A 25,849-nucleotide genomic window follows, 5' to 3' on the forward strand; every position below is an offset into this window, starting at 1 on the left:
AGAATAGAGAGGTGAATAGAGAGGTGAATAGAGAGGTGAATAGAGAATAGAGAGGTGAATAGAGAGGTGAATAGAGAATAGAGAGGTGAATATAGAATACAGAGGTGAATAGAGAATAGAGAGGTGAATAGAGAATAGAGAGGTGAATAGAGATTAGAGAGGTGAATAGAGAATAGAGAGGTGAATAGAGAATAGAGAGGTGAATAGAGAGGTGAATAGAGAGGTGAATAGAGAATAGAGAGGTGAATAGAGAATAGAGAGGTGAATAGAAAATAGAGAGTTGAATAGAGAATAGAGAGGTGAATAGAGAGGTGAATAGAGAATAGAGAGTTGAATAGAGAGTTGAATAGAGAATAGAGAGGTGAATAGAGAGGTGAATAGAGAATAGAGAGGTGAATAGAGAGGTGAATAGAGAGGTGAATAGAGAGGTGAATAGAGAATAGAGAGGTGAATAGAGAATAGAGAGGTGAATAGAGAATAGAGAGGTGAATAGAGAATAGAGAGGTGAATAGAGAATAGAGAGGTGAATAGAAAATAGAGAGGAGAATAGAGAATAGAGAGTTGAATAGAGAATAGAGAGGTGAATAGAGAGAGGAATAGAGAGGTGAATAGAGAGGTGAATAGAGAGGTGAATAGAGAGGTGAATAGAGAGGTGAATAGAGAGGTGAATAGAGAGGTGAATAGAGAATAGAGAGGTGAATAGAGAGGTGAATAGAGAATAGAGAGGTGAATAAAGAGGTGAATAGAGAGGTGAATAGAGAATAGAGAGGTGAATAGAGAGGTGAATAGAGAGGTGAACAGAGAGGTGAATAGAGAGGTGAATAGAGAATAGAGAGGTGAATAGAGAGGAGAATAGAGAATAGAGAGGTGAATAGAGAATAGAGAGGTGAATAGAGAGGTGAATAGAGAATAGAGAGGTGAATAGAGAATAGAGAGGTGAATAGAGAGGTGAATAGAGAATAGAGAGGTGAATAGAGAATAGAGAGATGAATAGAGAGGTGAATAGAGAATAGAGAGGTGAATAGAGAATAGAGAGGTGAATAGAGAGGTGAATAGAGAATAGAGAGGTGAATAGAGAGGTGAATAGAGAATAGAGAGGTGAATAGAGAATAGAGAGGTGAATAGAGAATAGAGAGGTGAATAGAGAATAGAGGTGTGAATAGAGAGGAGAATAGAGAATAGAGAGGTGAATAGAGAATAGAGAGGTGAATAGAGAATTTAGAGAGGTGAATAGAGAATAGAGAGGTGAATAGAGAGGTGAATAGAGAATAGAGAGGTGAATAGAGAATAGAGAGATGAATAGAGAGGTGAATAGAGAGGTGAATAGAGAGGTGAATAGAGAGGTGAATAGAGAGGTGAATAGAGAATAGAGAGGTGAATAGAGAGGTGAATAGAGAATAGAGAGGTGAATAGAGAATAGAGAGGTGAATAGAGAGGTGAATAGAGAATAGAGAGGTGAATAGAGAATAGAGAGGTGAATAGAGAGGTGAATAGAGAGGTGAATAGAGAGGTGAATAGAGAATAGAGAGGTGAATAGAGAATAGAGAGGTGAATAGAGAGGTGAATAGAGAATAGAGAGGTGAATAGAGAGGAGAATAGAGAATAGAGAGGTGAATAGAGAGGTGAATAGAGAATAGAGAGGTGAATAGAGAATAGAGAGGTGAATAGAGAGGTGAATAGAGAGGTGAATAGAGAATAGAAAGGTGAATAGAGAATAGAGAGTTGAATAGAGAGGTGAATAGAGGTGAATAGAGAGGTGAATAGAGAGGTGAATAGAGAATAGAGAGGTGAATAGAGAATAGAGAGGTGAATAGAGAATAGAGAGGTGAATAGAGAGGAGAATAGAGAATAGAGAGGTGAATAGAGAATAGAGAGGTGAATAGAGAGGTGAATAGAGAGGTGAATAGAGAGGTGAATAGAGAATAGAGAGGTGAATAGAGAATAGAGAGGTGAATAGAGAGGTGAATAGAGAATAGAGAGGTGAATAGAGAATAGAGAGGTGAATAGAGAGGTGAATAGAGAATAGAGAGGTGAATAGAGAGGTGAATAGAGAGGTGAATAGAGAGGTGAATAGAGAGGTGAATAGAGAGGTGAATAGAGAGGTGAATAGAGAATAGAGAGGTGAATAGAGAGGTGAATAGAGAATAGAGAGGTGAATAGAGAATAGAGAATAGAGAGGTGAATAGAGAATAGAGAGGTGAATAGAGAGGTGAATAGAGAGGTGAATAGAGAGGTGAATAGAGAATAGAATAGAGAATAGAGAGGTGAATAGAGAGGTGAATAGAGAGGTGAATAGAGAGGTGAATAGCCTGTTCATCTCAGAGAAAGAAATCAGGAACTATCAAGTTATAGTAGAGACCGCAAGTTCCAATGGACACATACCATTTATTCCTGAGTCCTCCCCTGGCGCCCTGCTGAGAGAAAGAACACAACGGACATCAACATCCACCTCATAGAGATAGAGATCATTACATCTGTTGTTGTCTCTACCTTCTTGCCCTTTCTGCTGTCGTCTGTGCCCAATAATTATTAGTACCATGTTTTGTGCTGCTACCATGTTGTGCTGCTGCCATGTTGTGTTGCTGCCATGTTGTTGTAGTAATGTTGTGTTGCTACCATGCGGTGTTTCCATGTATTGCTGCCTTGCTATGTTGTTGTCTTAGTTCTCTCTTTATGTAGTGTTGTGTTGTCTCTCTTGTCGTGATATGTGTTTTGTCCTATATTTTATTTTTAATCCCAGCCCCCGTCCCCGCAGGAGTTCTTTTGGTAGGCCGTCAGTGTAAATAAGAATTTGTTCTTAACTGACTTGCCTAGTTAAATAAAGGTTCAATAAATAAAAAACTTGGAAATAACCCATTTTGCATGTACATTGTCATTGAGGATTTCCATCATTTGAAAGTAGTGGGTCATTAGGAGGGATCAGCCAATGAATTTTACTCGTGAGAAAACATTCCGTAACTGCAGATGGCAGTAGATCACCAACCTTGGCTTTATACCTGTTCAAACAACACACTCCAGGTGGCAGTATGCACCATTTCAGTTTGTTTACCAACTCATAGAAGTAGTAGAAGAAAAAGTACTACTTCAAAATGGAGATGGCCTCAATGGCGCTGCCTATACTATCACAGACGCTATACAGTAGAACAGTAGTAAAACACCGTTCACATATTAATTAACACATACTAACACTACGGGCAACCACCCACTCCCCCTAATAGCTGTGTTGGGAATGTGATTGGAACATTGTTTCTGGTCACCACGGTAACGGTAAGCCAGGCTTGGCCCAGGGTTACTGAGCCAAACTGTGGGAACACTGAACTGCTCAACAACCAAGAAATCTACTAGACTCACGGCTGTAAGTGAATTCATCTGCTCTACAAGGGCTGTAAGTGTAAGTTGACCCCAGCTGAAAAACCAGGAGGGAGGTAGGAATGCATGTCAGGTACTTACAGACTGCTGGCCTGAGCTGTCTTGACCTGAGCCCTCTCCTGAGGAGAGAGGAAAACATGCCAGTTAGTCAGTCATACAGTCAGTCATAAGTAGAGTCAGTCAGTCAGTTGTACAGTCAGTGGTACAGTCAGTCAGTTGTACAGTCAGTTGTAGTCAGTGGTACAGTCAGTTGTACAGTCAGTCAGTCAGTCAGTTGTAGTCAGTGGTACAGTCAGTCAGTCAGTCAGTCAGTTGTACAGTCAGTCAGTTGTACAGTCAGTCAGTCAGTTGTAGTCAGTTGTACAGTCAGTTGTAGTCAGTTGTACAGGCAGTCAGTCAGTTGTACAGTCAGTTGTACAGTCAGTTGTAGTCAGTGGTACAGTCAGTCAGTTGTACAGTCAGTTGTAGTCAGTGGTACAGTCAGTCAGTTGTAGTCAGTTGTACAGTCAGTTGTACAGTCAGTCAGTCAGTTGTACAGTCAGTGGTACAGTCAGTCAGTTGTAGTCAATTGTACAGTCAGTCAGTCAGTTGTACAGTCAGTTGTACAGTCAGTTAGTCAGTCAGTCAGTTGTAGTCAGTCGTACAGTCAGTCAGTCAGTTGTACAGTCAGTTGTAGTCAGTTGTACAGTCAGTTGTAGTCAGTTGTACAGTCAGTTGTACAGTCAGTTGTACAGTCAGTTGTAGTCAGTTGTACAGTCAGTTGTACAGTCAGTCAGTCGTACAGTCAGTCAGTCAGTCAGTTGTAGTCAGTTGTACAGTCAGTTGTACAGTCAGTTGTAAAGGCAGCCAGTCAGTCGTAGCCAGCCAGCCAGTCGTAGCCAGCCAGCCAGTCAGTCGTAGCCAGCCAGTCAGTCGTAGCCAGCCAGCCAGTCAGTCGTAGCCAGCCAGCCAGTCAGTCAGTCGTAGCCAGCCAGCCAGTCAGTCAGTCGTAGCCAGCCAGCCAGTCAGTCAGTCGTAGCCAGCCAGCCAGTCAGTCAGTCGTAGCCAGCCAGCCAGTCAGTCGTAGCCAGCCAGTCAGTCAGTGGTACAGTCAGTCCCTTGTACACAGTCAGTGGTACAGTCAGTGGTACAGTCAGTTGTACAGTCAGTGGTACAGTCAGTGGTACAGTCAGTGGTACAGTCAGTGGTACAGTCAGTGGTACAGGCAGCCGGTCAGTCGTAGCCAGCCGGTCAGTCGTAGCCAGCCGGTCAGTCGTAGCCAGCCGGTCAGTCGTAGCCAGCCGGTCAGTGGTACAGTCAGTCCCTTGTACACAGTCAGTTGTTCAGTCAGTCAGTCAGCGGGCGGGCGGTACAGTCAGTCAGTCAGCGGGCGAGCGGTACAGCCAGTCAGTCAGCGGGCGAGCGGTACAGCCAGTCAGTCAGCGGGCGAGCGGTACAGCCAGTCAGTCAGCGGGCGAGCGGTACAGCCAGTCAGTCAGCGGGCGAGCGGTACAGCCAGTCAGTCAGCGGGCGAGCGGTACAGCCAGTCAGTCAGCGGGCGGTACAGCCAGTCAGTCAGCGAGCGGTACAGCCAGTAGTACAGTCAGGCAGTCAGTGGTACAGCCAGTAGTACAGTCAGGCAGTCATTGGTACAGTCAGGCAGTCAGTGGTACAGTCAGGCAGTCAGTGGTACAGTCAGGCAGTCAGTGGTACAGTCAGTTGTACAGTCAGTCAGTTGTACAGTCAGTGGTACAGTCAGTCAGTCAGTGGTATAGTCAGTCAGTCAGTGGTACAGTCAGTCAGTGGTAAAGTCAGTGGTACAGTCAGTGGTACAGTCAGTCAGTGGTACAGTCAGTCAGTGGTACAGTCAGTCAGTGGTACAGTCAGTGGTACAGTCAGTCAGTGGTACAGTCAGTCAGCGAGTCAGTGGTACAGTCAGTCAGCGGTACAGTCAGTCAGCGGTACAGTCAGTCAGCGGTACAGTCAGTCAGCGAGTCAGTGGTAGTCAGTCAGTGAGTCAGTGGTAGTCAGTCAGTGAGTCAGTGGTAGTCAGTCAGTGAGTCAGTGGTAGTCAGTCAGTGAGTCAGTGGTAGTGAGTCAGTGGCACAGTCAGTCAGTGAGTCAGTGGTACAGTCAGTCAGTGGTACAGTCGGTACAGTCAGTCAGTGGTACAGTCGGTACAGTCAGTCAGTGGTACAGTCAGTCAGTGGTACAGTCAGTCAGTCAGTCAGTGGTACAGTCAGTCAGTCAGTCAGTGGTACAGTCAGTCAGTCAGTCAGTGGTACAGTCAGTCAGTCGTTCAGTCAGCGGTACAGTCAGTGGTACAGTCAATCACTCAGTCAGTCAGTTGTACAGTCAGTCAGTTATACAGTCAGTCAGTAGTGATTTCAGGACCTGAAGGGTGTGAGACATCATACAGTTATAGAACAGTTCTCACCAGTAGTAGTGCAGCTCTGGGGTCTTCGTGGATGAGGATGTCTTCCGCTGACACTCCGCTCCTCTCTCTCTTACTCAGAGCTGCACACAATAACCAAAGACACTTGCAGTTAGCACACATAGTATACATGTTGTGACCTCTGGCAGGTCTTGTCAGGGTTCTGCAGTGTATTCATGTGTCTAGCAGCACAGGTCTATCTTCCTGGACTTACAGGAGTCTGGATGGAGGAAGGAGGGACTCCGGTCAAACTCAGTGAAGCCAGCATATGAGTTGACCGTCCTCATATTACCTTGGCCTTCAGGATGACCCTGTAGACAGAGAGAAAGACACACTGGCATCAGTATCTAGGAGCAACTTCCTCCTACTGGGCTCAGCTGATGAGATCAGTTTCCCTGTTTTTCACATCGTGAGGCTAAGGTTAGGATTTGTGGGGACAATGTGTTTGGACAGGAAGCCATTGAGGAATTCTAGTTTGTTCTGTGGAAGTGCCTCTGTGATGTTTCATGTAAATAAACTGCTCCACCCTCTGCCCTGGGAGAAATACTGAACTAGAACTAACAGGTTCTGTTTTTAAATGGTCATAACCAACCAACAACCACTTCCCAACCGGGAACTAAGAGCATGTAAATAACTGTCTCAATACCTAGGAGGAGGAACACACACATAATCCCACACACTCTCTCACCTGTTCCCTGTGCTGCGTGGCTGGGCTGAGCTGTCTGGAGGCGGCGGCTGTGGAGGAGATGTCTCTGGGGAAGGAGCGCTGCAGGTCCAGGTGCAGGTTGTCTTTATGACCTGGAGGACCGGAACACTGTTAGACAGATACAGAGACAGCATCACACCAAGGGTGGCCAACACTTGTCCTGGAAGGCTGCAGAGCTGCAGGCTTTTTTGTTGGGGTCCATTTCAATTCCAATTTGAAAACTTCCTGAATTAAAATGGAATTGACCCAAACCCTGATCCAGGTCAGGGGTTGGCCAAACCTGGTTCTGTGCCTTAGAGAGAACATCTTAGACCTCTGGGACAGTCACTGGAAGACAGACGGACAGAGGGTAGGTACCTCAACCTTTCCATGTGACAAACCCTTTAACCAACACAGACAAATTCAGGAACGGTTGCAAATCTCAACCAATCAATCAATCCATGGTGAAACAGTCACAACCCTGTCACCTTCAACCAGAGGCCAACACCCCGACACAACAATGACGTTAGACAAGACAAAAGGTTGACATAATAATTGACAGGAAGCGCAAGAGAGAGAGAAAGAGAGAGACAAATCTGAAATTGAGACAACGACGAGTTAATTACAAATCTGATCCTAGCACCCTACAGCCCAGGCACCTCTTCCTAGGCTGTTCCAAATCACACCCTGCTCCCTATGTAGTGCACTACTGCGTTCATAACCAAGTAGAAAGGTGGTAATTACCAGTTGGAGGCGTTCACATATTAATAAATGGCTTTTTATGAATAATTCATAATTGTTATATTTGTTACATTTTAGTAGTTGACGTGGGAGGTCAGCATGTGAGAGAAGTCGGAGCCCAGGGATGATAGACAAGTTTCCCATTAGTAATTATGATCTGGAGGAGCGTTCAACTGGATCTTTACCAATGACTGTATACGAATGAACAATGCCATCTATGATGACGTCACATCATTCATTCCTATGTGAAGACTAAAATGGTGCATTTGAAGCAGAGGAAGTCAGTTTTAGCTTGCTAAGATGCCGTCTAAATTGGCCGATTCTCAAGACATAACATGCACAGTTGGAGCTACTCCAGGAAGTGATGTTGCCGGCTGCGACTAGGGGAGAACGACTGCCCCCTCTGAATAACTCAAGTTGAAGGTTGTCCAGGATACTGCAGGGTACTGCAGGCTGCCGGAAGCAAATACATTATCCTTAACTTATTCTGTGTGCAATTCCAATAATTGTTTCTATTACACCAGATGTATGTCCTTGAATCAATTACTTAAAAACGTATTCTGTGTGCGATTTTAAAACAATAAATCGGTTCAAGGACATACATCTGTCTAATAGAAGCAATTATTTGTACTATGATTATTTTGGATAAAAAATATTATCACGAAAATTGAGCACAAAGATTGCCATTTTCCCATTGGCTATAATGGGTGATCCTGCAGTATCCCGATCAGCCTTAAACTGCATGGCTTCAACGAAAGGGGGCAATCGTTCTGCCCTGATGTTTCCCAGTGTATGAGGTAAATAGGCCTACCACCTTTCCTCTTGGTTATGAATGCAGCATTCTTCCCTGTTGCTGACTAAAAGCCCATTTATGCTTGATCCGAAAATGGATGGTGTGACGCAATTGCAGAGCCTCCGGGGGGAACGCAGAAGCCAAATTGAGTTCCGCATTGCCGTGCGCCTCTCAAATTTTGTAAATTCCGTATAGCTCCGCATTGACTTGAATGGTTGACGGTAGGTGAGGGTGGAACGTCCTGTATAAACACAAACTCACTTCCTTAACAACAGCTCTGCGCTTCTTGACGAAGCGCAATAAGTATGAATGCCCTGAATTCTGCATAGGCCATATCACCATAAATGCTACATGGCCAATGCAGACGTAGGATTGACCATGCAGGGCCTTTAAAAGGTCCCCCTTAGCCAAATCAGAGGGTACGTAGGGAAAGTGAAGGGAACAAATTACAATAGTTGGAGGGCGGGAGTTAGTTCTGAGGTGATTTTGATTCCCAGTTTAAGGCAGACTGCTGTAACCGTTTAGCTGTAATGTAAATAGCTGTTGTATATGTAGCATACTAGCATGTGAACTGTATAAGTAGCTAAGAAGAGTTGATGACTGAGTGACGAGACCAGAGCCCTATACTACAAAGAGGAGTTAGCGAGGTAAGTGTGGTCAACTCGGAGTTACATTTTGGATAACCGGTCATACAAGTGGCTCACCTTTTAGCCAGGTACATTTATATGGCAACGAATCCTTCAGAACTAACCTGATCAGGGGCAGGCTAACTCAAGGATAACTCCATTTATCCTGAATGAAGCGTCTGAGTTGAGGACCAATGAAATAAGATTCTCTCTGCAAGACTACGTTGTCATCCCCTTCATTTGAGGAAGACTGATGAACTATTTTAGAAAATGTAAAAAAATGTTATAGTAATATTAAAAATACCTATCACATTACACATTTAGTAATCACAGCATGCATTTGAAAGTTGACGCACAGTGAAACGTTCGTATGATTTTCTAAAATGATAGGTAGGGAAAAGGGGCTTGTGCATTGATAAGGATTCCAAAGCACGAAGACGGCATTAACGAAACTTAATAAAAACATCACTTCTAATAGCCTATTTCACAGCATAGCTTGCTGAATTTGCAAAATAACTGTTCTTTCATGTTGATTTCAGCCCCAAAAATAAAACTGTGAACATTGTCTCAATTAAGAGTTCGGTGTTCGACTAGCCATGTGCAACATGGACGTACAGTTAACTGAAGTGACGTGGGCGATGAAACTACGAAAAGCCATTCATTTCCAATGGAAGAAAAGCTAAATGGGCGGGGGCCTGTTGGGCGATGCGAGCATGGGTGAGGGACGTGAACAGGGTGGGACCAAAGATGAGGAAACCGGAACTTTATGCAAATACTTAACGATATCGCGGCGTGCTTGACCAATTTAAAACTCAGCATAGCTTCCAGTCCCTACTGGATTGGCTGTTGATACCTAGCACTACCCCTAGCACTACCTAGCACACACATGAGAGCGCAGCTAACGTGGCAAGGCGGTATATAAGTGTAGTTAAAAAAAACATACTGACAGTGGCATTTCCACATAACATGATGGGGGCAATGAAACAACCTTGCTTGATATTTAACTTTCTAGCACTCACATAAGGGGGAAGCTTGAGTGCCTATCCAAATTATTGTGTTATGTGGAAATCCCCTCTGAGCCTGCTTGTGTTAGCGCATGATCAAAATCCATCTTAGTATGGATGAAGCCTGGGATGGAATGTGAAGCTAACTGAAGCTGGCTAGCTTTATAAAAGTCTGAGTACCGTAAATTCCGGACTATAAGCCGCAACTTTCTTCCCACGGTTTGAACCTCGCGGCTTAAACAATGACGCGGCTAATATATGGATTTTTCCCGCTTTCAATTCCCCCCCCCCCCAAAAACACATTCTGTGACTCGCTCAGTTTTTTGGCGGCATGAAGCTTTCATTAGACCAATGAAATTGCCGAACGGGTTAAGGTCAAACAACTTTTTGTTTACTGTTTAGATTAAATCGAGCGCTCTCAAACTTCCCATCATTCTGATTACGGTAGTCATTTTGTCACCCTCATCATGGCAAAGACACGGAGAAATGCATATGATGCAGCTTTCAAGTTGAAGGCGATTGATCTGGCTGTTGGAAAAGGAAATAGAGCTGCTGCACGGGAGCTTGGTCTTAATGAGTCGATGATAAGACGTTGGAAACAGCAGCGTGAGGAATTGACTCAGTGCAAACAGACAACTAAAGCTTACTGCTAATTTTACATTTTTTTTTTACAAGCCGTGTTTCGTTAAAGCCTGTGTAAAGTTCATTTGTTTCAATGTACCGGTAGGCACCTTCGGCTTATAGACATGTGCGGCTTATTTATGTTCAAAATAATACTTTTTAAAAAATTCAGTGGGTGCGGCTTATATTCAGGTCCGCTCAATAGTCTGGAAATTACGGTAGATCTAGCTTCAAATCGTAGTATACCTCTCAGATAGCGACTCTAGATACGGGCAATTCTACAGTTTCCTTTGGGTCCCTTCTGAAGGTACGATGCAACGCTAGCTAATATTAGCCGCTAGCTAGCCTACACCAGCTAACTAGCTAGCTAGCGTAGCAAGCCATCTCCATAAGAGGCAAAGACATGTATATTGTATGTACGCTACCATGTTACAAAATAGTGTTGTTCAAGCTCAGATAGCAACCCTAGATACCAGGAAATTCTAGGGTTTCCTTTGAGTCTTGTGAAGAAACATCATCCTGCTAACTAGCAACACTAGCCCTCTGTTTCCCACTACTGGCTAAGGACCACCATCGCCTGCATTGGAACTCCGCATCCAGAAAAACAAACGCACAGAAATGCACGGGCCGCTCTTCCTCATCTAGTCCCTGTTGAGGTACAAAGCACAGGCTTGCAACGTAGTAAGACTAAAGTTTCAGAGCTCTGAATATATATATACACATAGTGCCTCACAAAAGTATTCATGTCCCTTGGCGTTTTTCCTATTTTGTTGCATTACAACCTGTATTTTACATGGATTTTTATTTGGATTTCATGTAATGGACATACACAAAATAGTCCAAATTGGTGAAGTGAAATGAAAAAAATTACTTGTTCCAAAAATGCAAAAAAATTTAAACAGAAAACTGGTGCATGCATATGTATTCACCCCCTTTGCTATGAAGCCCGTAAATAAGATCTGGTGCAACCAATTACCTTCAGAAGTCACATAATTAGTTAAATAAAGTCCACCTGTGTGCAGTCTAAGTGTCACATGATCTGTTACATGATCTCAGTATAGATACACCTGTTCTGAAAGGCCCCAGAGTCTGCAACACCACTAAGCAAGGGGCACCACCAAGACCAAGGAGCTCTCCAAACAGGTCAGGGACAAAGTTGTGGAGAAGTACAGATCAGGGTTGGGTAAAAAAAATAATATCTGAAACTTTGAACATCCCAAGGAGCACCATCAAATCCATTATTAAAAAATGGAAAGAATATGGCACCGCAACAAGCCTGCCAAGAGAGGGCCGCCCACCAAAACTCATAGACCAGGCAAGGAGGGCATTAATCAGAGGGGCAACAAAGAGACCAAAAATAACCCTGAAGGAGCTGCAAAGCTCCACAGCGGAGATTGGAGTATCTGTCCATAGGACCACTTTAAGCTGTACACGCCACAGAGCTGGGCTTTACGAACGAGCGGCCAGAAAAAAAGCTATTGCTTAAAATAATTATGTTTTTTGTGAACGTTTATCGTGAGTAATTTAGTAAATTCACCGGAAGTGTTCGGTGGGAATGCTAGTCACATGCTAATGTAAAAAGCTGTTTTTTTTATATAAATATGAACTTGATTGAACAAAACATGCATGTATTGTATAACATAATGTCCTAGGAGTGTCATCTGGTGAAGATCAAAGGTTAGTGCTGCATTTAGCTGTGGTTTTGGTGACATTATATGCTAGCTTGAAAAATGGGTGTCTGATTATTTCTGGCTGGGTACTCTGCTGACATAATCTAATCTTTTGCTTTCGTTGTAAAGCCTTTTTGAAATCGGACAGTGTGGTTAGATTAACGAGAGTCTTGTTTTTAAAATGGTGTAAAATAGTCATATGTTTGAGAAATTGAAGTAATAGCATTTCTAAGGTATTTGAATATCGCGCCACGGGATTCCACTGGCTGTTGCCCATAGAGGTTAAAGAAAAAAATAAGCAAACACGTTTGGTGTTCGCCAAAAAGGCATGTGGGAGACTCACCAAACATATGGAAGAAGGTACTCTGGTCAGATGAGACTACAATTGAGCTTTTTGGCCATCAAGGAAAACACTATGTCTGGGCGCAAGCCCAAACACCTTTCATCACCCCGAGAACACCATCCCCACAGTGAAGCATGGTGGTGGCAGCATCATGCTGTGGGGATGTTTTTCATTGGCAGGGACTTGGAAACTGGTCAAAATTGAAGGAATGATGGATGGAGCTAAATGCAGGGAAATTCTTGAGGGAAACCTGTTTCAGTCTTCCAGAGATTTGGGACGGAGGTTCACCTTCCAGCAGGACAATGACCCTAAGCATACTGCTAAAGCAACACTCGAGTGGTTTAAGGGGAAAAATCTAAATGTCTTGGAATTGCCTCGTCAAAGCCCAGACCTCAATCCAATTGAGAATCTGTGGTATGACTTAAAGCTTGCTGTACACCAGCGGAACCCATCCAACTTGAAGGAACTGGAGCAGTTTTGCCTTGAACAATGGGCAAAAATCCCAGTGGCTAGATATGCTAAGCTTATAGAAACATACCCAAGAGACTTGTAGCTGTAATTGCTGCAAAAGGTGGCTCTACAAAGTATTGACTTTGGGGTAGGCATGTTGTGTAAATCAAATGATACAACCCCCCCCCCCCCCCAAAAAAAAATCAATTTTAATTCCAGGTTGCAAGCCAACAAAATAGGAAAAATGCTAAGGGGGTGAATACTTTTGTAAGGGTACCCCAGGTTTTTCTTTAAAGTTTGCAACTGTTTATTGACTGTTATCGAATGTGTATGTTTTACTGGTGAATGACAATGAGTTGTTGCTATGAGTTTATGAAGTCTATTGATTGAGCATGATGGCATACTGATTGGTTTATTTTGAAGTCTTGATTGAGCATGATGGCATACTGATTGGTTTATTCTGAAGTCTTGATTGAGCATGGTGACATATCAGGTTATGCTCAGGGTTTTTAAATTTTGAGAACACACCAGTGGTTATTTAATTTTAGTTAGACCCCATACCACCCCGTTAGACCATTAACAACCATACTTCACCCTGGTTAGGAAAAGGTGTGTTACAGGTGAAAGGTAGAGTGTGATCTGAGATTTGCCCACGGCCAACTTAAACTCAGGCAGACTCAAACCTCTGTCTCTGGTAGTTTCCCTGCTGTCACTTCTCAGGGGGGCGTCAGTCCTTTCCCCCTGCTGAGGGGACCCTGGCTGGGCCATGGGGCTTGAGGACCCCACCTCTCTGGTCCTACGGCCGCGGGGTCTCCTGGGCACCACTGCAGGGGCCAGGGCGCAGCCAGGGAGGGGGCTGTTCCTGTAAGCGTCGGCATGCGGCGAGGGGGCAGCCTGACGGGCGGTCTCAGGAGCCAACGGAAGCTCAGCATTTCTGCCCTGCCCATCCATCAGAACTCCTTCGGGTCTTCCCTCGTCATCGGAAAATGCCTCATTCACATACCCCTCCCCCTCTGCCCACCCCTCCCCCTCTGCCCTCCCCTCCCCCTCTGCCCTCCCCTCCCTCTCACACCTCCCCTCCTTCTCACCAATTGCCTCCCATTTCTCAATGGAAGCAGGCAAGCAAACGGGGCGAGCAATGTCAGAAGTCTTGGACACAACAACAACAGTGGGGTACACACAGCTAGTGTCCTCGTCTTTCTCCTCAGAGTTATACTTACCAACAAACGCACCAAACTCTACAGCAAAGGCAGAGGTGGAAGCAGAGGTTCTGTCTTTGTCTGGCCCGGCCAGGCTGAGTTCTGGGTGGCTGGAGACGGAGGGCTGGGAGGGGGTAGAGCTGACGTAGAAAGCAGCCCTAGCAGAGGGCACGCTGGGCAGGCTGGAAGGGCAGTCGGAGATGCCCACCTGCACTGGACGGGTCAACTGCCACTGGGTGAAGGAGTGGCCGCGTAGCCGCAGCTCTGGAGGACTGACAGTAGGGGGCGCCGGAGCTGGGCAGAGGGAGAAGGCACTGTGACTGGCACTGCCACCCGTGGAGGATCCAGCCTCTATAGCAGCAGTAGCTTGGTGCCCCAGCCCAGTCCAATCTCCTCTCCGCTCTGGGGGACTGAGCGTCAGTGGCGGGTTTGGGTCCACCCCACTCCCAAACAGAGAATCAGCCATGTTGCCCCCCACCACCACCCCGGACACCTGGGGGAAGGAGGAACCGAAGTAGGCCCCCACGCTGCGTTTGACCCCCTTAGATTGAGGGGTAGGGTCCTGGGGGGTGGGGGCCAGGCTGGGGGCAAAGTTTTTGGACAGACTGAGCTCCCTGGTGATCTGGTTGTGGACCTTGCTGGCTTCAGAGGCCCTCTGGGCGGTCAGGGTCTTTAGGGTGTCCACGGTCAGAGCTGACAGGTCCTGAAGGTGGCCGATCTGAGAGTCCAGCGTGTGGAGGGAACGCTTGATGAAGTTCACTCTATTACCAACCTCCTTCAGCTGGATACACATGGTCTCAACCCTGAGGAGAGAAAGGAGAAACAAATCTGTTGCCACAGAGTTCAATATTCATTATTTAATTAACCTCCTAATCCTCTTATGTTATATACTGCTCAAAAAAATAAAGGGAACACTTAAACAACACATCCTAGATCTGAATGAAAGAAATAATCTTATTAAATACTTTTTTCTTTACATAGTTGAATGTGCTGACAACAAAATCACACAAATAATCAATGGAAATCCAATTTATCAACCCATGGAGGTTTGGATTTGGAGTCACACTCAAAACTAAAGTGGAAAACCACACTACAGGCTGATCCAACTTTGATGTAATGTCCTTAAAACAAGTCAAAATGAGGCTCAGTAGTGTGTGTGGCCTCCACGTGCCTGTATGACCTCCCTACAACGCCTGGGCATGCTCCTGATGAGGTGGCGGATGGTCTCCTGAGGGATCTCCTCCCAGACCTGGACTAAAGCATCCGCCAACTCCTGGACAGTCTGTGGTGCAACGTGGCCTTGGTGGATGGAGCGAGACATGATGTCCCAGATGTGCTCAATTGGATTCAGGTCTGGGGAACGGGCGGGCCAGTCCATAGCATCAATGCCTTCCTCTTGCAGGAACTGCTGACACACTCCAGCCACATGAGGTCTAGCATTGTCTTGCATTAGGAGGAACCCAGGGCCAACCGCACCAGCATATGGTCTCACAAGGGGTCTGAGGATCTCATCTCGGTACCTAATGGCAGTCAGGCTACCTCTGGCGAGCACATGGAGGGCTGTGCGGCCCCCCAAAGAAATGCCACCCCACACCATGACTGACCCACCGCCAAACCGGTCATGCTGGAGGATGTTGCAGGCAGCAGAACGTTCTCCACGGCGTCTCCAGACTCTGTCACGTCTGTCACATGTGCTCAGTGTGAACCTGCTTTCATCTGTGAAGAGCACAGGGCGCCAGTGGCAAATTTGCCAATCTTGGTGTTCTCTGGCAAATGCCAAACGTCCTGCACGGTGTTGGGCTGTAAGCACAACCCCCACCTGTGGACGTCGGGCCCTCATAGAGTCTGTTTCTGACCATTTGAGCAGACACATGCACATTTGTAGCCTGCTGGAGGTCATTTTGCAGGGCTCTGGCAGTGCTTCTCCTGCTCCTCCTTGCACAAAGGCGGAGGTAGAGGTCCTGCTGCTGGGTTGTTGCCCTCCTACGGCCTCCTCCACGTCTCCTGATGTACTGGCCTGTCTCCTGGTAGCGCCTCCATGCTCTGGACACTACGCTGACAGACACAGCAAACCTTCTTGCCACAGCTCGCATTGATGTGCCATCCTGGATGAGCTGCACTACCTGAGCCACTTGTGTGGGTTGTAGACTCCGTCTCATGCTACCACTAGAGTGAAAGCACCGCCAGCATTCAAAAGTGACCAAAACATCAGCCAGGAAGCATAGGAACTAAGAAGTGGTCTGTGGTTACCACCTGCAGAACCACTCCTTTATTGGGGGTGTCTTGCTTATTGCCTATAATTTCCACCTGTTGTCTATTCCATTTGCACAACAGCATGTGAAATTTATTGTCAATCAGTGTTGCTTCCTAAGTGGACAGTTTGATTTCACAGAAGTGTGATTGACTTGGAGTTACATTGTGTTGTTTAAGTGTTCCCTTTATTTTTTTGAGCAGTGTATATATATATATATATTATAACTGTTAATGTCAACGCAAGGGTCAAATAAAAACTGGGGTGAATGGTAACTATGGTAACAGTTACCTGTCTGAGGTGAGGCGGATACGCTCTTCGCTCCCTGAGTGGAACTGGTCGTTTTTCTCATGGAAGTACGTCTCCACACACTGCTCCTCAAAGTCATGGAGCTTCTTCTGATCCTCCTCCGTTAGAAACAACTCTGGAGGGAAGGAAGGAAAGATGGGGAGATGGGAAGGGAGAGGATGACGCGCTTTCTAGTTTCAACAAGGCATTTCACCTCTTTTACAGATCAACGTAACTACTAGTACACATTTCAAATAACCTATTGTAGCTGCATATATTTTTGCTGATAAACTAGAGATCCCTGAGACACCTATACATTTTATAGTCTGTTCATACACTACTGGTGTCCCCCAGAGCTCAGTACTAGGGCCTCTCTTGTTCTCTCTGAACACCAAGTGGTTCTGTCATATCCGCATTTTAGAGCGATAAATGGTATTTCCCGTACTTGGTCCGTAAGAGTGACTGTCCTTCTTCCTCTTGTGACAGATGCAGGAGAAGAAAGAGACTAGGTGGGAGAGGAGGATGAGGGGAGGAGGGAGGACTGGCTTCTCATGGTAGGCCATGACGAAATGATACCTCTGGTACTTCCATACCAGATTACTGATTGACATCACTTGGAGGTACACATTACTGAGGAGAAGAGAGAGAGATGGCAAAAATAGATATACACAGTGATGTAGAAAATTGTGGAAAAACATGTTATTAATGAATAATGAGAATAGTATTGGTCACAGAACAGCGCTCTGTGGAACACCGTTGTGTGTGTAGTCTTACTTGAAGAAGGCGATGAGAAGGTTAACTATCAATATGTATTGGACAAAGAGGTAGACTGCTTGTAGGAAAGGAGTGATCCACACTGAAGTGGAGCACAGGGATTTCACATTCGTGTCAGTATTATTGGCACACACTGTGGAGAGAGGGGACTGGGTCAGAGACACACACACGGTTCTTCACACATCCCAAATAACACACAGTGACAGCTGTAGATCATTCACACACACACACACACACACACACACACACACACACACACCCCCACCCACCCACCCACCCACCCACCTCTAAGCTCCATGGACTGGTTTTGCACAGCCAGATTAAGCTTTCTACTGTCTTTGTCTCTACAGATGATTATATTTTTGTCTAGGAGTAAACATAATTTGGGTCAGTAAAACCAGCGACTACCATCTAATTTGTAGAATAACATTTCATTATACTGCACAGTATCTACTGTTACTGTATACATTCTGCTTTATATATCAACAGGTAGTCTCTTCCCACAGCCGCTATATCTCCCACACAACTGTGGTGGAGCTCCCTGAGTCTGATGAGCGAGACAGGTAGCTGCAATTATTATATATAACACAATGTATCTTCCGTAAATATCATAACACACTATCTCAAATGTGCTCTATGCAGCAAATATGAATTTCATTTAGTCAACGCAATTATGTCAATTGGAGACTAAGTGAAAAGTCACCTTAACTGGAAGTTAGGATTTACCCCCATGTGTACAACAATGTTTACTAAACGTTACAGGATCTGAGGCATTTGACGTTGGTTCCTACTTCACAGTAGGGCCGATTCAAAATATGTTTTTTAGTTCTTTTTGCAGAAATGGCTTCTTGAACATGTGAACTTTCATGTGCCTTAATTACAAACGTGTATGGGATTGGTAAATATGAATAAAAATTTAAAATGTGCCTAGTTTAGCCAAGGAGAAAGCACTGAGCTATACTGGGAGAAAGAGAGGATATTTCCTGGCTAGTCATGATTGGCTGAGATAATGGAGAGGTTGGGTACGCCGAGATATGATCCCTGATTGGTCTGTCATGTCACAGGCTTCTGTCTTTAACAGAATGGGCTCTTTGGTAAGTTCACAGATCATCTTTATCATAGATATTTGGAAAGATAAAGCTATGGAAAACTGCAAAAGTGTTCCTACAGCTCTCAAAAATATTGCTGCCCTGAATTTAGCAGGGTTTAAGTAGAGAGACAACTTCCTGGAGGACAGTGCTATGCTGACTCCCATGTTTACTCAAACTACAGTGTAGGATACGCCATTTTGAAGCTCTGAGCCTGTACTTTAAGCAAATCACTTACATTTGACGTGCCTCAAGAGAAATCTGGACACAATAATCTAAACTAAAGCCCTGATTGGTTAAAAGCTGCTGTTCTCTACCATTGCTGGCAATACCTCCCCTAACAGGGGCCGACTAGCTGTGTCCACAATCAACTCCTAGCCCCTGCCTCCTAAGGACTTGATTACTTATGAAAGAACTGGATAGGCATAGTGAAACAAATGCCTATCCAACCATGAGTCTCATTCTGTACTGGAAATAAAACTAATTTAAACACAGCGACTGTGTGAGGTGACTGTGTGGTGCGAGGGGGTGCAGTGCAGGACGCGTTGATTAGACCAAACGTGGGTTTTTGATTGATTTCCAGTGCTAATCAGCTTCTCATGCCGTGGTGAGAATCCTTAAGAAAACTCTTACCATCGTAGTCGTTTATAACAGGCTTGTCTTCCTTACCGTCGATTTCATACGCATACACTTCCCCATACATCATCCAGTACGGCTGGAAGACCACGTCTTTAAGCAGCGTCCAACTGGGCTCCTCATTTGGGTACAGGATGGCTTTCCGCGGCACGCCATAACTCAACAACACCACCGCCATGATCACCACAATATAAAACATATTGGCCACCTAGAGGAATATATATATATATATATATATATATATATATATATATATATATATATATATGACACACATGATCATTATCCTATACATTATCATAATATATACACATTACAGGATGGCTTTCCGCGGCACGCCAGAACTCAACACCACCACCGCCATGATCACCACAATATAAAACATATTGGCCACCTAGAGGAATTGTTGTTGAGTTATGGCATGCCCCAGAAAGCCATCCTGTAATATGTGTGTGTGCGTGTGTGTAATATACATACATGCATGCATGCATGCATGCATGCATGCATGCATATATGCATATTACACACACACACACACACACACACACTACAGGATGGCTTTCTGGGGCATGCCATAACTCAACAACACCAGCGCCACCTAAAGGAATATATACATTATCCTATACATTATCACAACAATATAAAACAGCTATCTGTATGAATAGAGACATTACCACCACTATATTAAGGGCATGTGCATGCAGTTAACCAGGTGTAAGTTCTGAGAATAAACGTTCCCGGGAATTTCCCGGGATCCCCATAGTCTATCAAAACATGTTGACAGTAGACATTATTGCCACTATATAAAACATGTTGATATATAGAGGTAACTGCCAAATTAAAAAGGAAACACTTGGGTAAATGAGGGATACAAAGTATATTGAAAGGAGGTGCTCCCACACAGGTGTGGTTCCTGAGTTAATTCAGCTATTAACATCCAAATAAAAATGCCCAGTTGCCAATTACTACGACATCCCCGGATTATTCCCACCGCAAGCTCGGTACCTTTTGCCTGCTAGCTGCAATCCAAGTGTCTACTCCTGGCTAACGTCTCTGTCCCGAAGCTAGCGCCAATTAGCCCGGATCCAGCCCATGCTAGGCTGGCTAGCTGAAGAGTTCCATCAGCCACTCCTGGGCTACAATCACCTATCCGGACCCGTTTTACTGCTGGTGCGGAGCCCCACCGGGCCTTCACGACTGGACTACCGACGTTATCTGCCCAAGGCGGTTATTCAACTGGCCCCTCCGTCGCGACGTAACCTGAAGAACCTGAAGAAGCCACCTCCCTAAGTCTGTTTTATTCACTGCTTTAGCACACTCTGCCAACCCGGATGTCCTAGCTGTGTCTGAATCCTGGCTTAGGAAGACCACCAAAAACCCTGAAATCTCCATCCCTAACTACAACATTTTCAGACAAGATAGAACGGCCAAAGGGGGCGGTGTTGCAATCTGCAGAGTTCTATCTTACTATCCAGGTCTGTACCAAAACAATTCGAGCTTCTACTTCAAAAAATTCACCTTTCCAGAAACAAGTCTCTCACCGTTGCCACTTGCTATAGACCACTCTCTGCCCCCAGATGTGCTCTGGACACCATATAGTGGGGGGAAAAAGTATTTGATCCCCTGCTGATTTTGTACGTTTGCCCACTGATAAAGAAAGGATCAGTCTATAATTTTAATGGTTGGTTTATTTGAACAGTGAGAGAATAACAACAAAAATATCCAGAAAAACACATGTAAAAAATGTTATAAATTGATTTGCATTTTAATGAGGGAAATAAGTATTTGACCCCCTCTCAATCAGAAAGATTTCTGGCTCCCAGGTGTCTTTTATACAGGTAAAGAGCTGAGACTAGGAGCACACTCTTAAAGGGAGTGCTCCTAATCTCAGCTTGTTACCTGTATAAAAGACACCTGTCCACAGAAGCAATCAATCAGATTCCAAACTCTCCACCATGGCTAAGACCAAAGAGCTCTCCAAGGATGTCAGGGACAAGATTGTAGACCTACACAAGGCTGGAATGGGCTACAAGACCATTGCCAAGCAGCTTGGTGAGAAGGTGACAACATTTGGTGCGATTATTCGCAAATGGAAGAAACACAAAAGAACTGTCAATATCCCTCGGCCTGGGGCTCCATGCAAGATCTCACCTCGTGGGGTTGCAATGATCATGAGAACTGTGAGGAATCAGCCCAGAACTACACGGGAGGATCTTGTCAATGATCTCAAGGCAGCTGGGACCATAGTCACCAAGAAAATAATTGGTAACACATTACGCCGTGAAGGACTGAAATCCTGCAGAGCCCGCAAGGTCCCCCTGCTCAAGAATACATATACATGCCCATCTGAAGTTTGCCAATGAACATCTGAATGATTCAGAGGACAACTGGTGAAAGTGTTGTGGTCAGATGAGATCAAAATGGAGCTCTTTGGCATCAACTCAACTTACCGTGTTTGGAGGAGGAGGAATGCTTCCTATGACCCGAAGAACACCATCTCTACCGTCAAACATGGAGGTGGAAACATTATGCTTTGGGGGTGTTTTTCGGCTAAGGGGACAGGACAACTTCACCACATCATTTGACGGGGCCATGTACTGTCAAATCTTGGGTGAGAACCACCTTCCCTCAGCCAGGGCATTGAAAATGGGTCGTGGATGGGTATTCCAGCACGACAATGACCCAAAACACACGGCCAAGGCAACAAAGGAGTGGCTCAAGAAGAAGCACATTAAGGTCCTGGAGTGGCCTAGCCAGTCTCCAGACCTTAATCTCGTAGAAAATCTGTGGAGGGAGCTGAAGGTTCGAGTTGCCAAACGTCAGCCTCGAAACCTTAATGACTTGGAGAAGATCTGCAAAGAGGAGTGGGACAAAATCCCTCCTGAGATGTGTGCAAACCTGGTGGCCAACTACAAGAAACGTCTGACCTCTGTGATTGCCAACAAGGGTTTTGCCACCAAGTACTAAGTCATGTTTTGCAGAGGGGTCAAATACTTATTTCCCTCATTAAAATGCAAATCAATTTATAACATTTTTGACATGCAGTTTTCTGGATTTTTTGTTGTTGTATTCTCTCTCTCACTTCAAATAAACCTACCATTAAAATGATAGACTGATCATTTCTTTGTAAGTGGGCAAACGTACAAAATCAGCAGGGGATCAAATACTTTTTTCCCCCACTGTATGTGAACTTATTGCCCCCCCATCTATCTTCAGAGCTCATGCTGCTAGGTGACCTAAACTGGGACATGCTTAACACCCCGGCCATCCTACAAGCTAAGCTTGATGCCCTCAATCTCACACAAAATATCAATGAACCTACCAGGTACAACCCCAAAGCCGTAAACACGGGCACCCTCATAGATATCATCCTAACCAACTTGCCCTCTAAATACACCTCTGCTGTTTTCAACCAAGATCTCAGCGATCACTGCCTCATTGCCTGCATCCGTAATGGTTCTGCGGTCAAACGACCTCCCCTCATCACTGTCAAACGCTCCCTGAAACACTTCAGAGAGCAGGCCTTTCTAATCGACCTGGCCCGGGTATCCTGGAAGGATATTGACCTCACCCCGTCAGTAGAGGATGCCTGGTTATTCTTTAAAAATGCCTTCCTCACCATCTTAAATAAGCATTTCAAGAAATGTAGAACCAGGAACAGATATAGCCCTTGGTTCTCTCCAGACCCTTGACCAGCACAAAAACATAATGTGGCATTCTGCATTCGCATCGAACAGCCCCCATGATATGCAACTTTTCAGGGTTAGGAACCAATATACACAGGCAGTTAGGAAAGCCAAGGCTAGCTTTTTCAAGCAGAAATTTGCTTCCTGCAACACAAACTCAAAAAGTTCTGGGACATTGTAAAGTCCATGGAGAATAAGAGCACCTTCTCACAGCTGCCCACTGCACTGAGGATAGGAAACTCTGTCACCACCGATAAATCGACTATAATTGAGAATTTCAATAAGAATTTTTCTACGGCTGGCCATGCTTTCCACCTGGCTACTTCTACCCTGGTCAACAGCCCTGCACCCCCCACAGCAACTCGCTGAAGCCTCCCCCATTTCTCCTTCTCCCAAATCCAGTTAGCTGATGTTCTGAAAGAGCTGCAAAATCTGGACCCTTACAAATCAACCGGGCTAGACAATCTGGACCCTTTCTTTCTAAAATGATCTGCCAAAATTGTTGCAACCCCAACCGATCGCTGCCCGCACCTGCCAGGCCGTCTCGCATCACTACTCTGGACGGTTCTGACTTGGTATTTGTAGTTGTCCACATATTCTTAGGTGTCTGGTTAGACTGTAAACTCTCCTTCCAGACTCACATCAAACATCTCCAATCCAAAATTAAAATCTAGAATTGGCTTCCTATTTCGCATCAAAGCATCCTTCACTCATGCTGCCAAACATACCCTCGTAAAACTGACCATCCTACCGATCCTCGACTTTGGCGATGTCATTTACAAAATAGCCTCCAACACTTTACTCAACAAATTGGATGCAGTCCATCACAGTGCCATCCGTTTTGTCCACAAAGCCCCATATACTACCCACCACTGCGACCTGTATGCTCTCGTTGGCTGGCCCTTGCTTCATACTCGTCGCCAAACCCACTGGCTCCAGGTCATCTACAGACCCTGCTAGGTAAAGCCCCGCCTTATCTCAGCTCGCTGGTCACCATAGCAGCACGCGCTCCAGCAGGTATATCTCACTGGTCACCCCCAAAGCCAATTCCTCCTTTGGCCACCTCTCCTTCCAGTTCTCTGCTGCCAATGACTGGAACGAACTACACAAATCACAGAAACTGGAGACACTTATCTCCCTCACTAGCTTTAAGCACCAGCTGTCAGAACAGCTCATAGATCACTGCACCTGTACATAACCCATCTGTAAATAGGCCAAACAACTACCTCAGCCCTACTGTATTTATCTTGCTCCTTTGCACCCCAGTATTTCTACTTTGCACATTCATCTACTGCACATCTACCATTCCAGTGTTTAATTGCTATATTGTATTTACTTCGCCACCATGGCCTATTTATTGTCTTATCTCCCTTATCTCACCTCATTTGCACACATTGTATGTAGACTTATTTTTCTACTGTATTATTGACTGTATGTTTGTTTTACTCCATGTGTAACTCTGTGTTGTTGTATGTGTCAAACTGCTTTGCTTTATCTTGGCCAGGTCGCAGTTGTAAATGAGAACTTATTCTCAACTTGCCTACCTGGTTAAATAAAGGTGAAATAAAAAAAATAAAAAAATAGGGGTTTCAAAGGAGCATAGGGGGTTTAAAGGGTCTCTCAGTCACCAGATCTCAACCCAATTGAACATTAATGTGAGATTCTGGAACGGCGCCTGAGACAACGTTTTCCACCACCATCAACAAAACACCATTCTAGCTCCAACAGGGCAGTAAAATCTAGCAATACAATAACAATACACACATAATCCCAAAACTAAAAAACAGAAGAAATATCAGAAACAGCAATATCAGTGTCCGGGAAAAAAACAACTCCTCCCACTTCCCTCCTAACCTGGAAGGGAACCTGCCACCTATTGGTCACCACACACCTCATTCAATGTAATCAACCAGATCATGTCCACCTGAAAAAGGTGGGGCTACCCCTTTAAAAGCACCCCCACCTGCAATCATTAGCCTCTTTCAAACCAAACCAGCATGGAACACTAGAGATGTGCTATTTACTGAAAACCATCCGGTCTACCTTCACACATTACCTAAATAAGTTGGTCAAAGGCTACCTTCCTCTCACCTTGTGTTCTTAAAGGCTCTTTCCCTACGCAAACCAACCTTTAACCCATTGAGTTGTCTCCCGCACCTCCCTTAGTTTCTTTGAGCGGTTTTTCAGTGTGTAAGGACAGTATATGGATAGAAAATGTGTACAGCTGTAGTTACTGTATATAAGACGAGCCATGACTAGAATACAGTATATACATATAAATTGGGTAGAGCTCCTCTACCCAACCCTGACGGGCTCTAACATTTGGGCTGGGTAGGGCCTGTTTTTTCATCAATAACTAGTGTACGGGCAGGGCTTGGGTATCACTAACATTTTGAAGCTGAGCCATTTGCGCAGCACAGTCATATCTGACTGAGATCATAACATGGTGTCAGAAGTACTTCAACCTTGTCAAATATATACTACAGGAGAGTATTTCACAGAAAATACTGTTCCTTGAGGTTTGTCAGTTTAGAGTGATGAAAAGCAGCTAACTACTCTCTTATGTCTCTTCATTGAGCAGAGCAGCCCAGTGGAGCCGTTGCTATGGATACTTACAGAGTACATGCAGAGTGAGATTCCCGCAGGGAGTGAGTGACAGACAGAGACGAGCAGCTAAGGGATTTACTAAACGGAGGAAGTTATTTCTGGTTTCGGGCAGGGCCGAATTTGTCAGAAGCAAATCGGGCCTGGGTAGGGTAAGGCCTGAACGTCACAAGCATGGGTAGGGCTTGGACTTCAGATTAATGCCCGTGCAGGGCTCTAAAAGTGGGTAAAAACAGCATGTAAACATTGTTAAAGTGACTAGTGTTCAATGTCTCTATGTTGGGGGTTTTCTTTATTTTGGCAGTTACCTGTACATTGTCAGCTCTATACATAAATGTAATCGTAATAGACAATTGAATTGACAACTCAATTGTAATAGATATTATCATCACTATATAAAATATGTTGATGTACATTATCACTGATATAAAACATTTAGATATACATTGAAATGTCAGCATTGAAACTCCAGCCACCCTAGTCGACTGTTCTCTCTGCTACTGCACGGCAAGCGGCCGGAGCGCCATGTCTAGGTCCAAAAAGCTTCTTAACAGCTTCTACCCCCAAGCCATAAGACTCCTGAACAGCAAATCAAAGGGCTACCCAGA

General features: G+C 44.9%; 1 protein-coding gene across 4 annotated transcripts in view; it reads right to left on the reverse strand.

Moving 5' to 3' along the window:
• LOC115203342 (transient receptor potential cation channel subfamily M member 7) overlaps positions 1 to 25,849 on the reverse strand; it is a 111,958-nt gene that overhangs the window by 18,166 nt on the left and 67,943 nt on the right. Inside the window, exons 22-31 of one of the 4 annotated variants that reach the window (XM_029767960.1) lie at positions 18,985 to 19,159; positions 17,228 to 17,360; positions 16,899 to 17,083; positions 16,457 to 16,589; positions 13,936 to 14,717; positions 6,471 to 6,580; positions 5,997 to 6,093; positions 5,786 to 5,865; positions 3,451 to 3,488; positions 2,383 to 2,411 (exon numbers count right to left, since the gene is read on the reverse strand). In XM_029767960.1, the coding sequence (XP_029623820.1) occupies positions 2,383 to 2,411; positions 3,451 to 3,488; positions 5,786 to 5,865; positions 5,997 to 6,093; positions 6,471 to 6,580; positions 13,936 to 14,717; positions 16,457 to 16,589; positions 16,899 to 17,083; positions 17,228 to 17,360; positions 18,985 to 19,159 (1,762 nt within the window). Of the gene's footprint in view, positions 1 to 2,382; positions 2,415 to 3,450; positions 3,489 to 5,785; positions 5,866 to 5,996; positions 6,094 to 6,470; positions 6,581 to 13,935; positions 14,718 to 16,456; positions 16,590 to 16,898; positions 17,084 to 17,227; positions 17,361 to 18,984; positions 19,160 to 19,243; positions 19,346 to 25,849 lie in introns of those variants that run through there. The other 3 variants (XM_029767959.1, XR_003880151.1, XM_029767961.1) reach the window with 3 other exon arrangements.

This window comes from Salmo trutta, chromosome 12, assembly GCF_901001165.1.
Source record: "Salmo trutta chromosome 12, fSalTru1.1, whole genome shotgun sequence".
In the NCBI taxonomy this organism is placed as follows: domain Eukaryota; kingdom Metazoa; phylum Chordata; class Actinopteri; order Salmoniformes; family Salmonidae; genus Salmo; species Salmo trutta.